Raw genomic sequence first — 15,212 nt, 5'->3', positions numbered from 1 at the left:
TTCAAAGTCAGATTCTTGACCTTTGCTAGATGTGCCCTCTGGGAAGAACAGGGCCTTTTCCTTTTCAGGATCTCATCATAACCTGCCTGAATGTTCTTTGTTACCTTTCTTGTCCCTCCATCTGTTTTGCTTTGTCACTTCATTCTCAGTGGGGATCCGTCCTATTTCAATGTTTCTTTTGGACTGTTTTGCTCTACCTCATGCTTGGTGGGATGTTTCTGGCTCCTCTCCCCCTCTGTGGCTTTCCTTTTTTTTAGCCCCCCATGTGATGGCAACCTGGGGCTATAGTTTCCTAACCTTTTAGGTTTAAAAGAATGAATAAGTAAGTAAGTAAACATCCAGAATAAAATGTATTCATATAAAGATCTGCAGGTGACCTCAAGAAAGACATTGGAAATCCAATATCTTTAGCTTACTTTTGTACAATGAATAAAATCCAAATGCTTCAGCAATTGCTTGATCACAAATGATCAACACAGATATTCAGTAAACAATAATAACATTGGTTTGATTCCTTTCTAAGTTTCAGTTTCTATGTTAGTTTCTCAAAAAAGACCATGTTTTCTCTTTGACAAGTTTGTGTTAAGCTTGCAAAAATTGAACAGAGCAACTCTGTCTCCATATGATAGAAGATATTGGGCCAGTTGAACATCTTCCATGAGCAGAATGATAATTAATTGCAAAAATTACCCACTCGCCTGCTATGTGTGGCATGAAAACCCTGTGTGTGTGTGCAGTGAGGCAGAGAGCCACACAGCCCTGACATTTACCGTTCTTTTTGTGCAGCATGTAATCATCACGTTAAACATAACCAACAGCAATATGACCAGGTATAGCCTGTTAATTGACAAACAGAAATTGAATCTGCTCTTGAAATTACAGATAATTTTTTTTTCATTTATAACTCAAACTTAAAACTGTTTAATTAATTAATGCATTAACATATGCATATCAAATCATTTCACTTCTCTCTTGCCGCTTCTGTCGGGGCTCGCGCACTACGACGTGTCAGGCTTTTGCGCTGATGTGGACAGAATGCAGTTCAGTTGCAACGCGCACGAAGAAGTTTCTCCGTGTCATTAATGCATTTTTTTGTTTTTTATAAAGAACTGAGGCATTTAATGCAGCCAGGTCGAGGATATTACAAAACACTGCCACTGGTCATCTGCATTTGTTTTGCCCTGGTAGTGATGCGTTGTCACTTTTTCGCACCTGTGTGTTGAACAGCGGCATTTGTGTCTTAAAACAACAACACAACAAAAATATGTGACTGTGCCAACCAGTCACATATATTTGATGTTTTAATGACAAATAATGCAACATTGGTATTTATCAAGTCATTTATTTAGCTAATATGATAATATGAAATAAAAATTAAAGTAATTTTTTTTCTGTGCCTCAAATTCAACCACATGACTGTGTAATAAAAAAAGACAATGCACAGGGTATTTCTATGTCAATGACACAATGTTTTTTCTCCCCTTTAACCCTCTTAATTGTCCACATTAATTAAAGGCGACGTAGACCGCAAGCTCCAATTAACGCTGCTTTTGTGTGTGTGTATCTGCGTCTTGTTAATGAAACCCTAAAGTTTCAGAACAAAGAGTTCAGCCACTGCTGAGAAAATAGGGTTTTATTGTTTTCCTGGGCTCTGCAAGGTGGAAAGGCACTTCCGTTTGCTGATGATGTCATCAGGAAATCGTCACCACTAGTCCGTGCACATCCGGTTGCGTACATTCAACCACAGAAGAAGAACTACTCTCGTTGTAGCTGCTCAGATGCAGAGCATCCACCGTGCCATCCAGGGGGAGCTGTATTATCTCTCGCTGTGAAGCTCTTGTTGGCTGGCCAATCACAACACAGTCCGCGTTCTGGGGGTGTGATTTTAGTCTGAAACAGCGTGGCTGACGAGAGCGTCAGTGAGGAGATATTTAGATCAGCTTGTTTGCAGCGACTGGGAGGTTTTTGAAAACAAGTTAATATATCTAAGTAGACCTCCATAACTAACATATATGTGCGATACGAGCATTCGATGTCACCTTTAAGTGGGAAAGCACAAATAGACCAATATAGAAATGACAATGTGTTGATACAGTTTCAATTGTGTTTTCTCATGTCCAATGTATCTATTTACGGTTGTATTTTAGGAAGTAGGGCTTCTCAATCAGCACAGTCAACATGTAGCCAATCAACAGTGACGGCAGTAAGCGGCCAAAGTACAGGATCATCTACCAAGAGAGGATGGAGAAATACATTAAACAAAGTGAAAACACCACAGATGGACACACTAAATCACCCAGTGACATTGACTGTTTAAAGCACTTACAAAGTTGAAGACTGTGAAGTGAAATGTGTTTTCTTGCACTCCATTATGCAGGGATATTACAATAGGATGGAACAAATAGGCAGCAAAACTAATGTTGGAAATTGGAATCCAGAAACCCAGTGACAAGACACTCTTGATTAAACCTGCAGAATAACAATAGAAAAAAATCAAATTAAACACAGACTTCTGAAAATGTTTACCACGTAACACTGTCCTATAGTCACGTAACACTTCAGAAATGTGCATTCGTCCAATGTATTTGTTCTCATTTGTGTCATTTTATCAGCTATATGGTAGTAATGTAATGTTAAACTGCAAGTTGAGCTCAAAATTAAAAATGTAGTTTGGTATTCTATTCAATTGCATTTTGTGTGTACAATATTTTATTATTTTTGACCCATAGTAAGACCACATTGGGATTGAAAATGTCTTACAATAGGGCCAAGACAGGCAGCAGCAGTGTGCTGTTTCGACTCTGGAACATTTCTGTAATTTACCTCCATATCCTTCCTCACAGGCAACAATGATCCAGACGATAGCCAAAGCCCAGACTGTTCTGTGCAGTCCCTGATAGAGGGCATGTGGCACAGATGGGTAGTCTGGGGTCTCCCTGAGGGCAAAGGCCAAGCCAAACACCACTGCCATGAGGAAAATAGTGCAGAACCAACCGAGTGCTGCCTGCCACTGCCAGCAAAAGCAACAGTGAGTACTGTACACAAACATCATGTGTTCAATGTGTGGTTCAGATTTTTGCTGAACGACGAAGATGTATGTTGTGATTCTTAAAAAGTCTGAAATCATTCTTACCTTTTTCTTTATGAGCTGATCTTTTTTTGTCACAAAGTGTATTCCAAGCAGGATCCCAAGTAAATATGGGCCATATCTTGTGTAAGGTTTAGTATAGTATATTGTCATATTTGATACTATTTTGTCCAAGTGCCTGCAAAACATTTCATTATATTTTAATATCCAGTGACAATAGATGTATCTATCTATCCATATTTGACAATATCACACTACAATAATGTATTTAATTCTTAAAATGTCTGTAATTGCACCAGACCACAATCCTTGAATCTTACAATGTTCCTGGTATATAGACTTGAAAGTGATTTAGTGCTGTCAAAATGGCACCAGCAGCAGTGGTTAGTAGCAACAAACCTCCTACCACAGCTGCAAACACACCTCTGTTCCTGATAAACACAAATAAGATGTGTGAGATTACATGTGTACAATTGCCAATGTGTGTAGCTCTTTTATGATGGCACATTTAAATTAATTTTGGAGCAATATGAAAGACATTGAACTTACAATTTGTGAAGATAGAGTAACACAGGAGTGGTGGCATAAAACTGGAAGTCTAGACTTAAGTACCATGTCCAAGGTAAACACTAGAGAGAGAATTGGAAATAATAATTATAATAAGAAGAAATACATCAAAAGTATAACCAGAGCCACTATATCACAGTGAAACTTACTGTGTTTTGAGTATCTATGAGATTGTTGATGAACAGCACGTTAGCCCACCAATATGTCCGACAAGTGTCTACTCCTTTGAAATTTGTTCTGTAGGGTCCCCATTTGACCAGCGAGTACACACCAGTAAGTAGACACACACAGAACATATGTAGTGGCTGAATTCTGTTTTGAAGTAAAGACAAAGAGAAGTTTTAGAATTTACATTGCTAATGTCTGTCCCTGACACACACACACACACTATTGGAGGGATAGACCTCGGGGTGGATTTTAATACCAGGCCTTAAAGTTAAGGGCCTCCAATGTCAAAAAAGGTGAATCACAGACAATGTCAGGATAAAATTCTCGAGACATTATCCAGAGTTCATGTCTGAAAATGGCTAAAATGTATCTTTGTGACGTAATGAATATACAACACCTTTTGATCCTGCTGTAGAAGTAGTTTCCCACCACAGAGACACTCAGTTTGCCCTCTGCCCTGTTGATGGAGCCTAACAGAGACTTGGCACTAAGCATACCCCTGAAACACAAAAGTGAAATCTGACAAGTTAGAGCTAACCATTATAATAATAACAATGCTAATGATAATAATAATTATTATCAGACATGGTTTTATGCTCACCCAAGCACTAAGAAGGTGTCTACAGCCAGAAAACCTGGTCCAGCCGTGATAATATGAAAAGGGCTGCTCCTTATATATTCAAACCATTCTTCAGCATTATCTGCAAAGCATATAAATTAATAAAGAAATAATGAATATGACTTGCAGTCTAAATAAGCATCTACTAGTAAACCTTGACATACCAATGTTGTTCGTATAAGTGAACGTGCTATTGTGGCCACATATGATCCATAACAGGGAGAGAGCACGGATTCCATTCAGGGAGGAGTATCCTCCTCCTGGGATTGATGAGGTTGTGCTGAAGACACCACGGCAGGTATTCTGTAGAGAAAATGCCTGCAGCCACCGCTCCAGACAGCGTCGTGGAAAACAGACTGGTTTGTGTTTATCTATAAAGACACAATTCAAAAGAGCAATCTCTTAGTGTAATGTGTTCAACTGAAAAAAAGGTGTCTCTACTGCAATAGTATTGAATTTTGGTACAATGTACATTAAGTGTACATTGCCTTCATATCTAGTTACAAAATGTAGCAACTGGTCTGTGCTTGTATTTAGAGGTATTTGTTTGTACAAAATGATGAATTCAGACCATTTTGCAGAACAATCACATGCACCAAACTTATAATAAATACTGTACGTACTAAACTCCTCTGAAGTACTTATGTTCATGTCACTGCTGCAGGAGTCATTGGACTTCAAACCCCCATAAAGGTTTAGTGCAGTGTTTTTACAGCATGCCTCTGGAGATGGACTGACATCCTTGTTCTTTTGCCAGCTTAACAAAGCAGTGAACATGGTAGCTGCTAGAGGAATTGCAACCATTAAGCAACACACAAACCTGCAAAAGAAGAGGTATAAGTACATCAGGAATGTATGTTTGGTGAATATCCAAGTGCTCACAGTATGAATTTGTGAGTAAAAGTGAAGTGTTTTGCAATTATATCCAATGTTCAAAAATATTTATATACTGACAGACAGGCCACATATCCATGACCAGATGCATCTGGAGCAATGGTGTTGTTGGGCAAACATCGTAACATGGTCATCTCCTGAATGGACTGGTTGACCAGTATTGGTGAAATAAGCGCTGTCTGACCATACTGAAGTCTCCCTGTTAAGAAAATGGCCCAAGTCATAATTAAGACAAAACAAATATAGGACTGAGTGTATTGAGAACAATGCAAATATAAAATCACCAACCATGCAGCACAAGAAAATGTACGTCCTCTTCACTGCAGGAGTCAGGGACACAAACACCCACAACATGCTGGATAGTTCCCTTTTGGTAGTAAAAGTATTTAGATCAAAATCCAATTTTCTTACCTTTTATTCCGATGCCAAGGCTACATTCTATGTTCTATTATTGGATTGTTATTATTTTTACCTGTGAAAGAAATGCCTGGCAGTACTGTCCAGAGAAAGTAGGACCATGGGCAGATCGACAGTGGTCCAGCGAACCAGTTTGGTTGACGTCACCTCCTGTAACATTGCCACCAATCCTTCCAGATGCATTGTGCACTGATAGATATGAATAGCAAATGGCCGTGTTAGCAAAAATGTACATACATTGCATACAGACAATTTCATCACTGAAGGAAGTCAAAAAATGTGAATCAGATGTATTCTTTAGACTACTTGACTACAATGGACACTGAAGCTATTGCTTTATAAAGGAGCTGATTGCTGTAGGTGGAGAAACCCCCTCCCCCTTCATCAGGTACCTTGGTGTTCTCCTGAACAGTAAAGTGAACTGGTCTTATTATACAGACAGTTATGTTACGTTATATTACACTACTGTGAGTGTAATGCTACGTTATGTATGAGCTCCGTATAGCAGCCAGTCAGACAGCAGAGAGAACGAGAGCAGAAGAAAAAAGGACAAAAGTGTCATTTAACTCAGGAAAAACAACCTTTTTGGATGTTGTAAACATATTTTCCTGTTTCAGGGATGATTTTTCTTTGTTTGAAATTCAATGTTGATTTTAATTGTGTATTTGGACATTGGTGAAGCAGTTTTTGTGTTAATGTGGAATATTTGCTTTTCTGGTTAAGGTAAACAAATTGTCTACATTTGAGAGAAATAACTAGGATTAAAAGAGAACATCCTCTATGTTTACAAATATTCAAGTCAAGTCATGTTTTATTGATATAGCCCATTTCATACACAGAACGGTAGCCCAATGTGCTTCACATAATCATAACAATCACATATTAAAATATCTAAAATGTCATGTCATAAGAGATCAAATCGATTAAAATAGTTAAAATGATTTGAATAAAAATGAAAGCATGGGGTTAATGAAAGCAAATAGGTTAAATGAACGGAATTAACTCAACAAGGGAGAAGGTGTTCAACACTGAGTGTATGTGTATGTGTCATGGTACTAAATATGTTTTTTTTTGTTGATATTACTAACTTTCACTAAACAAGCCGGCATATAAAATGTACTTCCTGGTCTGTGGTCTTTTGCTGCTTAATTAGTACATTTACTGCTCCCACACTAGCCTCTGGTCCTATAGAGCTGTTAGCCCCACAGGTGTTACATTAAGGATGGAGTGTGTTATTTGCTGTACAGACTGTAAAGCCCTTAAAGGCAATTGTGTTTGTGATGCTGGGCTGTACAAATCAAAATTGACTGGACTTGACTTGACATCTTGAGGAATGCAGGGGGTTCTTCATGACCTTTAATGAGTCTGTGGTGGGATCAGCTATCTTTTGTGGAGTGGCCTACTGGGGCAGTGGCAACAGCAAACAGTTCAAGGCTCGGATGTCTAACTTTGGCGACTACGTCTTCTGTTGTCTAAATGTTTTTTTTTGCTTGTTGAGAGATTAATACTCCACCGACCAGTGTGGCGGAAATGCAGTTCAGTTGATGAAGCAAATAGCGTCATGCGTGCGATGCATGTTGGGTGTTCATGCGCTGCGCCCAAAAGTATAGCAGGGCCTTCATTGATCCGCCTTAAATGTCTGAAGGAGGGGAATCACCTTCTCCCTGCTACTGTACAACACCATTGCTCTTAGTAGACCACTCCACTCAAACCCCCTCTTTAATCCTCATTAATGTGACTGTATATCAGTGCAATTCTTTTTTTAAGTGTTTATTAGTGTGTCTTATTTAAGTGTTTTGCCATTCACACACTTCAACATGGGGTTAAGTGTCTTGGTCAAGGACACATATACTAGCAGGGTCAGGAATTGAACCCACAGCCTTCCAGTTGAAAGACAACTACCATGGCTCAATCCTAACTCCTCACTTTTTTCAAACTTTCACTTATAAACTTAAGTACATTTTATATCAGAAAAAATACTTTTTCATACTTACATACAGTAAATGACAAGTACTTTAAGATTTGTCATTTACTGTACTTAAGTAATTAAATTCTGTTTAGGGCCCCAATACTTTCACTTTTATATTCTAAGAATATGAAATATGCAAATGCTATGTATCTTTTTCCAGGTTATCTGAAGCATGTTATTCATCCTAAAAAAGACAAATAAGCTGCCTCAAAAGGAAGCATCACTTACTGAAAACAGTATATTCCTTGGGTGTCTCCTGGTTAATTTCCCAGATAAAGGTGTTGGTGTCCTCCTCACATCTTTGAGACACATTCAAGGCCTGTGTATTCTCCAGCCCCAAACTAGTCCCTGCAAACAGAAAGAACAATACCAAACACAGCGCCATTTCAGGACTGACTGCAAAGTTGAGTTGGAAAGATTATATGTGAAATAGGAAGGAGGAGACAAAAGCGGGGAGTAGAGTGAAAGACCACCTACTTTAGCTGTTGTGACCCATTATAAACAAACTGTAGGTTTGTTTGTATTTGGTTTAAAGATGCCTGAAGAGACCCATGTGAATATAATGTTTTTTATGAGGACATCACTTTTGTGTATCACTCAGTTGATATTATAACCAGATGGAAAAGCCTTTGATCAGATTGCCACATTTGGGGGCCGAGGACATCATTTCATGTGTTACCTGACAGTAATTCTGCTTAGGGCCCCAATTTATCCTGGGGCAGCCCTGTGTAAATAGGGTAAAAGCCAATTTAGTTCAATTGGAAGGCCAAATACCCTTAAGAGCTTTAAAAACCAATAAAGATTCAACAGAATAGGAAGAACAGGAAACATGAGAGTGTTACATTTTTACAACCCATGTAAGAAACTTTCAATTGAAGCAATGGATGAATGCATACATTGAGGGTCAAATTACGGAGCCCTTCTGGTGACATGGGTGGAAAAAAAAATTTCCGTGGCCACAAATTAATAACGCGTGGGAACGAGATCTTATTCCGTGGCCACGACTTGCTTAAATGCGTGCGAACGAGATGATTATTAGGTGGCCACGAATTAATAACGCGTGGCCACAAGAAATGTGTATGGTGAATAAAAACGTGTAAGTCCCATCGTTGTGTGGGCATGATATGCGCATCAGTGCTTTTATAGCCGGTTCAGTGTCACAGCACCGTGGACAGCACTGTTTGTTTGTGTGTGTACAGGTGCAGCGCAATCGATAGACAGAGACTGTGTCACTCAGTTTAATCTTGTAAATAAAACTTTAAAAAAAAAAATTCAATTTTCCCTCTATTGACGTAAATGACGTGAAGTGAGGAAAGAGAGAGACAGGCAGCGGCTCCTTCAAGACCCAGGACCTTCTCTCTCCCTCTGACCCGCCGGAATAGAACAGCACCCTCTCGGTGTTCTGAGTCCATCAAAATAGACTATAGCATGAATTAGAAAACAAAGAAATTCTTTGTAAAATCAGATGTTCAGAAGCAGTGAACACACCACCCATCAGAATCATATGATCTTTATATGATGGTATTTATATAATTTGGGCACCCACGGGCAAAAAAAAAAATCGGTGCCTATGACACCACCCCATCAATCTGGAACTTGAATCATCTCCTGGCCACACGTTATTAATTTGTGGCGTTATTAATATTTTTTTGTCCACCTTTGTCACCAGACGGGCTCCATATAAAATGATATGTTGATGTAATTTTAACGCGCATAGTACGCGTGTCAAATAGTCTCTACATGTGTGATGCAATATTTTTTCTCTGAACTGTAAAATAAAACCTGAATAGTTGTGAAATACTCATGTAAAGTTCAAGTACTTTGAGTGCAACAACTAAGTTTAGGTACTCAGTTGTATTCCATCACTGATGAGTGAACTTTTAAAATGCTCAGCAGAGGCCTGTTTTCATCAAAAGGACTCAAACATAATTGCGTCAAACATTTCTTTTAATAACTTCACAAGTAAGTAAACATCCAGAATAAAATGTATTCATACAAAGATCTGCAAGTGACCTCAAGAAAGACATTGGAAATCCTAAGAAAGTGCACTTTCAAAGTAGTTCCTCGGGTGCACCGTTCATAAAACTCTCCCCAGAAGCCAGAAAGTAGATGTTTTACCTTCAACGTTTTGCTCTGTGAAATAAAAATGCGGTGTTGTGGGATGTAAATGGCCTAAACAGATCGGTCCACTCCCATTATATCCCCAGGTTGAATTTGCCAGGAATTGTCATTGAAGGGCTTCACTGCATGTCTTCTGGCTGAGCTATAGATATAGACCTACAGTATGTCTGATTATAAAGGCTGCATCTCTCGGTTTCATTAAAAATAATAATGTCGCTATCATTTTCCTTTCGGGAGATAGACGCAAACAGCAATACCCCGACTTCATAAACAACAACGTTAACCTTTAGGCGACCTAAAACCTGGGTTCAGTAAGCAGAACAGTTTAATAAATGTTAAACCTTACCTGCTAACTGGTGCACTCTCGCCTTTTCTCGTTTCGTTCTTCTTTTGATTTTCTTGTTTTGTTTATACCTACTTCCGTTATGACTTTATTCTCATTGTACGACTTTTAATCTCATAAATTTACGACTTTATTCCCGAAGTCTCTAACTGAGTGTTAGAGGTACCCGTAGTTGAGTGACGCCATACAGAAGTTAACAATTTAATTTAGTTGTCACTGCCTGTTCTATTGATGAGGCTAGGCATCAATAGAACAGGGGGCAGTGATAATTAAATTAAATTAAATTAAATTAAATTAAATTAAATTAAATTAAATTAAATTAAATTAAATTAAATTATTATATAATTGTAAATAATTGTAAATGTAAATTATATAAATTATTATTAGAGCAGGGCAGAAAATTAGAAAACATTCTACCACACAGGATACATTTTTTATTTCAATTAAATTGTGTGTTGTATTTAATACAAAACAATCTAGGGTTTGAGAAAACAGAACACACTCTACAAAGGACAGTCCAAACCAGACCCGTCGCCAGACCTTAGTTTTAAGGGGGGCATATGAAATGCATGGGGGGGAACAATTATTAGCCTACAGTATGTATAGTTTTTTATTATCCTATACTCTATTCGTGCAGCATGTAATCATCACGTTAAACATAACCAACAGCAATATGACCAGGTATAGCCTATAACCAGTGCGTCATTTGTAAATCATGAGGTGCCGGAACACATACAGAAAATAGTGCTGAACACGCACATGCCCACTTACAATGCTGTGGGACTTACAAGCATCAATTTAAAATAATATGATAATATAAAATGTTATGACAATAATTTACAATTATTAAATGACAATGTGTTGATACAGTTTCAATTGTGTTTTCTGATGTCCACTGTATCTATTTACGGTTGTATTTTAGGAAGTAGGGCTTCTCAATCAGCACAGTCAACATGTAGCCAATCAACAGTGACGGCAGTAAGCGGCCAAAGTACAGGATCATCTACCAAGAGAGGATGGAGAAATACATTAAACAAAGTGAAAACACCACAGATGGACACACTAAATCACCCAGTGACATTGACTGTTTAAAGCACTTACAAAGTTGAAGACTGTGAAGTGAAATGTGTTTTCTTGCACTCCATTATGCAGGGATATTACAATAGGATGGAACAAATAGGCAGCAAAACTAATGTTGGAAATTGGAATCCAGAAACCCAGTGACAAGACACTCTTGATTAAACCTGCAGAATAACAATAGAAAAAAATCAAATTAAACACAGACTTCTGAAAATGTTTACCATGTAACACTGTCCTATAGTCACGTAACACTTCAGAAATGTGCATTTGTCCAATGTATTTGTTCTCATTTGTATAATTTTTTCAGCTATATTGTAGTAATGTAATGTTAAACTGCAAGTTGAGCTCAAAATTAAAAATGTAGTTTGGTATTCTATTCAATTGCATTTTGTGTGTACAATATTTTATTATTTTTGACCCATAGTAAGACCACATTGGGATTGAAAATGTCTTACAATAGGGCCAAGACAGGCAGCAGCAGTGTGCTGTTTCGACTCTGGAACATTTCTGTAATTTACCTCCATATCCTTCCTCACAGGCAACAATGATCCAGACGATAGCCAAAGCCCAGACTGTTCTGTGCAGTCCCTGATAGAGGGCATGTGGCACAGATGGGTAGTCTGGGGTCTCCCTGAGGGCAAAGGCCAAGCCAAACACCACTGCCATGAGGAAAATAGTGCAGAACCAACCGAGTGCTGCCTGCCACTGCCAGCAAAAGCAACAGTGAGTACTGTACACAAACATCATGTGTTCAATGTGTGGTTCAGATTTTTGCTGAACGACTAAGATGTATGTTATGATTCTTAAAAAGTCTGAAATCATTCTTACCTTTTTCTTTATGAGCTGATCTTTTTTTGTCACAAAGTGTATTCCAAGCAGGATCCCAAGTAAATATGGGCCATATCTTGTGTAAGGTTTAGTATAGTACATTGTTAATTGTGATTGCCTTTCCTCCGGGCTCCTGCAAAACATTTCATTATATTTTAATATCCAGTGACCATAGATGTATCTATTTATCCATATTTGACAAATGAAATATCAGAGTCACACTACAATAATGTATTTAATTCTTAAAATGTCTGTAATTAATTGCACCAGACCACAATCCTTGAATCTTACCATGTTCCTGGTATATAGACTAGAAAGTGATTTAGTGCTGTCAAAATGGCACCAGCAGCAGTGGTTAGTAGCAACAAACCTCCTACCACAGCTGCAAACACACCTCTGTTCCTGATAAACACAAATAAGATGTGTGAGATTACATGTGTACAATTGCCAATGTGTGTAGCTCGTTTATGATGGCACATTTAAATGAATTTTGGAGCAATATGAAAGACATTGAACTTACAATTTGTGAAGATAGAGTAACACAGGAGTGGTGGCATAAAACTGGAAGTCTAGACTTAAGTACCATGTCCAAGGTAAACACTAGAGAGAGAATTGGAAATAATAATTATAATAAGAAGAAATACATCAAAAATATAACCAGAGCCACTATATCATAGTGAAACTTACTGTGTGCTCATAATTTATGAGATTGTTGATGAACAGAATGTTAGCCCACCAATATTTCTTGCAAGTTTCTACTTCTTTCAAATATGCCATGTAGGGTCCCCACTTGACCAGCGAGTACACACCGATCAATAGACACAGACAGAATATATGTAGTGGCTGAATCCTGTTTTGAAGTAAAGACAAAGAGAAATTGTAGAATCTACTTTGCTAATGTGACTTGAACATCATATTTAGTCCCATTCAGACGTGGTATTAACATCCATCCTGAGTGATCTGACCACATGTGAACAGATGTAAGTACAGATCTGAAGAGAGATTTTATTAGTTCTTTTTGTTACCTTTTTAGGAGAGAAAAATCTAAGAAAATAAGAAGGAAGCATTTTGGAGTACTAATGTAACAGGTAGTGGTATGAGCCAATTGCGGTACCCTGAAATACAGAATTAGGAGGATTTGTCCTCCTAATTCAACAGCAGCTAGGGTACAGAGAGGACCCTGGACAGGTCACCAGACCATCACAGGGCCACACATAGAGACAAACAACCATCCACTCTCACACTCACAGTCAATTTAGAGTGTCCAATTTGCCTAATCCCCAAATCTGCATGTTTTTGGACTGTGGGAGGAAACCAGAGAACCTGGAGAAAACCCAATCACAGGGAGAACATGCAAACTTGAACAAACCCCCGGTCTGCTGTGGGTCCTACATCAACCGTGTGGACCCACAGCAGATCAGAGTCCACAAAAAGGAAGGTAAACCAGTACTTCCTCGCTCAACAAAGACAGAGCATGCTGGGCAGCCCTTGGAACAGGCATTGGTGGGTGTATCTTTCAGGTAGATGGGAGCAGGCGCAGGGAAGGTAAGGAGAAGTGCTTTTGAAAGGTTTGAAGCTATTTTGAAGTATTTATTTAGAGATTTTCTATTCTATTTCTATTCTTTTGAACATGTAACATTTTTATTTAACTTCATTGTAACTTGGTCAGAGCAGGTCTGTGTCTCTGTGTGTGGCTGTGTGTTTGTGTCCAGGTATTACTCATGTTGTGGGGACCTTAATCTGTCTACACAGTATTCATTTGTCCAATTTGTTACCAGCACCATCCACATTATTACAGTATTTTAATATTTTACTCCAGCTCCAGCTACGTCAGCTTTGTGGAGGGATTTATCGCTTGGGGTGGATGTCAATACCAGGCCTTAAAGTTATTCTTGAAACATTATCCAGAGTTCATGTCTGAAAATGGCTAAAATGTATCTTTGTGAAGTAATGAATATACAACACCTTTTGATCCTGCTGTAGAAGTAGTTTCCCACCACAGAGACACTCAGTTTGCCCTCTGCCCTGTTGATGGAGCCTAACAGAGACTTGGCACTAAGCATACCCCTGAAACACAAAAGTGAAATCTGGTAAGTTAGAGCTAACCATTATAATAATAACAATGCTAATGATAATAATAATAATTATTATTATTATAATACATGGTTTTACGCTCACCCAAGCACTAAGAAGGTGTCTACAGCCAGAAAACCTGGTCCAGCCGTGATAATATGAAAAAGGCTGCTCCTTATATATTCAAACCATTCTTCAGCATTATCTGCAAAGCATATAATTACCTTAAATTGATAAAGAAATAGTGGATATGACTTGCAGTCTAAATAAGCATCTACTAGTAAACCTAGACATACCGATGTTGTAGTAATAAGTGGATGTGCTATTATGGCCACATATGATCCATAACAGAGAGAGAGCACGGATTCCATTCAGGGAGGAGTATCCTCCTCCTGGGATTGATGAGGTTGTGCTGAAGACACCACGGCAGGTATTCTGTAGAGAAAATGCCTGCAGCCACCGCTCCAGACAGCGTCGTGGAAAACAGACTGGTTTGTGTTTATCTATAAAGACACAATTCAAAAGAGCAATTTCTTAGTGTAACGTGTTGAACTGAAAAAAAGGTGTCTACTGCAATAGTATTGAATTTTGGTACAATGTACATTAAGTGTACATTGCCTTCATATCTAGTTACAAAATGTAGCAACTGGTCTGTGCTTGTATTTAGAGGTATTTGTTTGTACAAAATGATGAATTCAGACCATTTTGCAGAGCAATTACATGCACCAAACTTATAATAAATACTGTACGTACTAAACTCCTCTGAAGTACTTATGTTCATGTCACTGCTGCAGGAGTCATTGGACTTCAAACCCCCATAAAGGTTTAGTGCAGTGTTTTTACAGCATGCCTCTGGAGATGGACTGACATCCTTGTTCTTTTGCCAGCTTAACAAAGCAGTGAACATGGTAGCTGCTAGAGGAATTGCAACCATTAAGCAACACACAAACCTGCAAAAGAAGAGGTATAAGTACATCAGGAATGTATTTTTGGTGAATATCCAAGTGCTCACAGTATGAATTTGTGAGTAAAAGTGAAGTGTTTT

The 15,212-nt window shown here is 38.4% G+C and overlaps 2 protein-coding genes and 1 long non-coding RNA gene across 5 annotated transcripts in view; 1 reads left to right on the top strand and 2 right to left on the bottom strand.

Annotated features, from left to right (window-relative positions):
* Positions 1–1,881: 1,881 nt before the first annotated feature.
* Positions 1,882–15,212, bottom strand: part of LOC122758060 (O-acyltransferase like protein-like) — a 16,277-nt gene continuing 2,946 nt past the window's right edge. Inside the window, exons 5-16 of one of the 2 annotated variants that reach the window (XM_044011900.1) lie at positions 14,921–15,117; positions 14,464–14,670; positions 14,273–14,372; positions 14,060–14,161; positions 12,782–12,944; positions 12,615–12,694; positions 12,386–12,496; positions 12,095–12,227; positions 11,785–11,971; positions 11,288–11,430; positions 11,045–11,189; positions 1,882–2,083 (exon numbers count right to left, since the gene is read on the bottom strand). In XM_044011900.1, coding sequence (XP_043867835.1) covers positions 11,088–11,189; positions 11,288–11,430; positions 11,785–11,971; positions 12,095–12,227; positions 12,386–12,496; positions 12,615–12,694; positions 12,782–12,944; positions 14,060–14,161; positions 14,273–14,372; positions 14,464–14,670; positions 14,921–15,117 — 1,525 coding nt within the window. In that variant the 3' untranslated portion in view covers positions 1,882–2,083; positions 11,045–11,087. Of the gene's footprint in view, positions 2,084–10,605; positions 11,190–11,287; positions 11,431–11,784; positions 11,972–12,094; positions 12,228–12,385; positions 12,497–12,614; positions 12,695–12,781; positions 12,945–14,059; positions 14,162–14,272; positions 14,373–14,463; positions 14,671–14,920; positions 15,118–15,212 lie in introns of those variants that run through there. The other variant, XM_044011899.1, reaches the window with a different exon arrangement.
* On the bottom strand, positions 2,080–8,898 carry LOC122758061 (O-acyltransferase like protein-like). Of its 2 annotated transcripts, none has more exons than XM_044011901.1 (15): positions 7,951–8,898; positions 5,809–5,942; positions 5,625–5,703; positions 5,397–5,535; positions 5,066–5,262; positions 4,607–4,813; positions 4,425–4,524; positions 4,221–4,322; positions 3,805–3,967; positions 3,638–3,717; positions 3,409–3,519; positions 3,134–3,266; positions 2,824–3,010; positions 2,327–2,469; positions 2,080–2,228 (listed from the first exon to the last, which is right to left on the bottom strand). In XM_044011901.1, exons 1-15 carry the CDS (start codon positions 8,105–8,107, stop codon positions 2,127–2,129), a joined length of 2,034 nt encoding a protein of 677 aa, XP_043867836.1. In that variant the 5' UTR covers positions 8,108–8,898; the 3' UTR covers positions 2,080–2,126. The 2 variants fall into 2 exon arrangements, with proteins under 2 accessions (XP_043867836.1, XP_043867837.1); XM_044011902.1 differs by having other exon boundaries at positions 5,809–5,903; positions 7,951–8,897.
* Positions 2,965–15,212, top strand: part of LOC122758066 — a 27,508-nt gene continuing 15,260 nt past the window's right edge. Inside the window, exons 1-2 of the long non-coding RNA XR_006358117.1 lie at positions 2,965–3,028; positions 11,805–11,989. This is a non-coding gene — a long non-coding RNA (uncharacterized LOC122758066). The remainder of the gene's footprint in view (positions 3,029–11,804; positions 11,990–15,212) is intronic.

The sequence above is a fragment of the Solea senegalensis genome, linkage group LG21, assembly GCF_019176455.1.
Source record: "Solea senegalensis isolate Sse05_10M linkage group LG21, IFAPA_SoseM_1, whole genome shotgun sequence".
In the NCBI taxonomy this organism is placed as follows: domain Eukaryota; kingdom Metazoa; phylum Chordata; class Actinopteri; order Pleuronectiformes; family Soleidae; genus Solea; species Solea senegalensis.
The sequence above is the reverse complement of the archived record's forward strand: the minus strand, read 5'-3'. Positions and strand labels throughout refer to the sequence as shown.

Bases quoted from the DNA above. Each gene is read 5' to 3' on its own strand.
- LOC122758061 (XM_044011901.1), bottom strand. From the start codon at position 8,107: ATGGCGCTGTGTTTGGTATTGTTCTTTCTGTTTGCAGGGACTAGTTTG. The intron at 5,536-5,624 runs GTTGGTGATTTT...TTTTCTTAACAG, and splicing joins ACATTTTCTTGTGCTGCATG to GGAGACTTCAGTATGGTCAG. The intron at 2,229-2,326 runs GTAAGTGCTTTA...CTCTCTTGGTAG, and splicing joins ACTTCACAGTCTTCAACTTT to ATGATCCTGTACTTTGGCCG.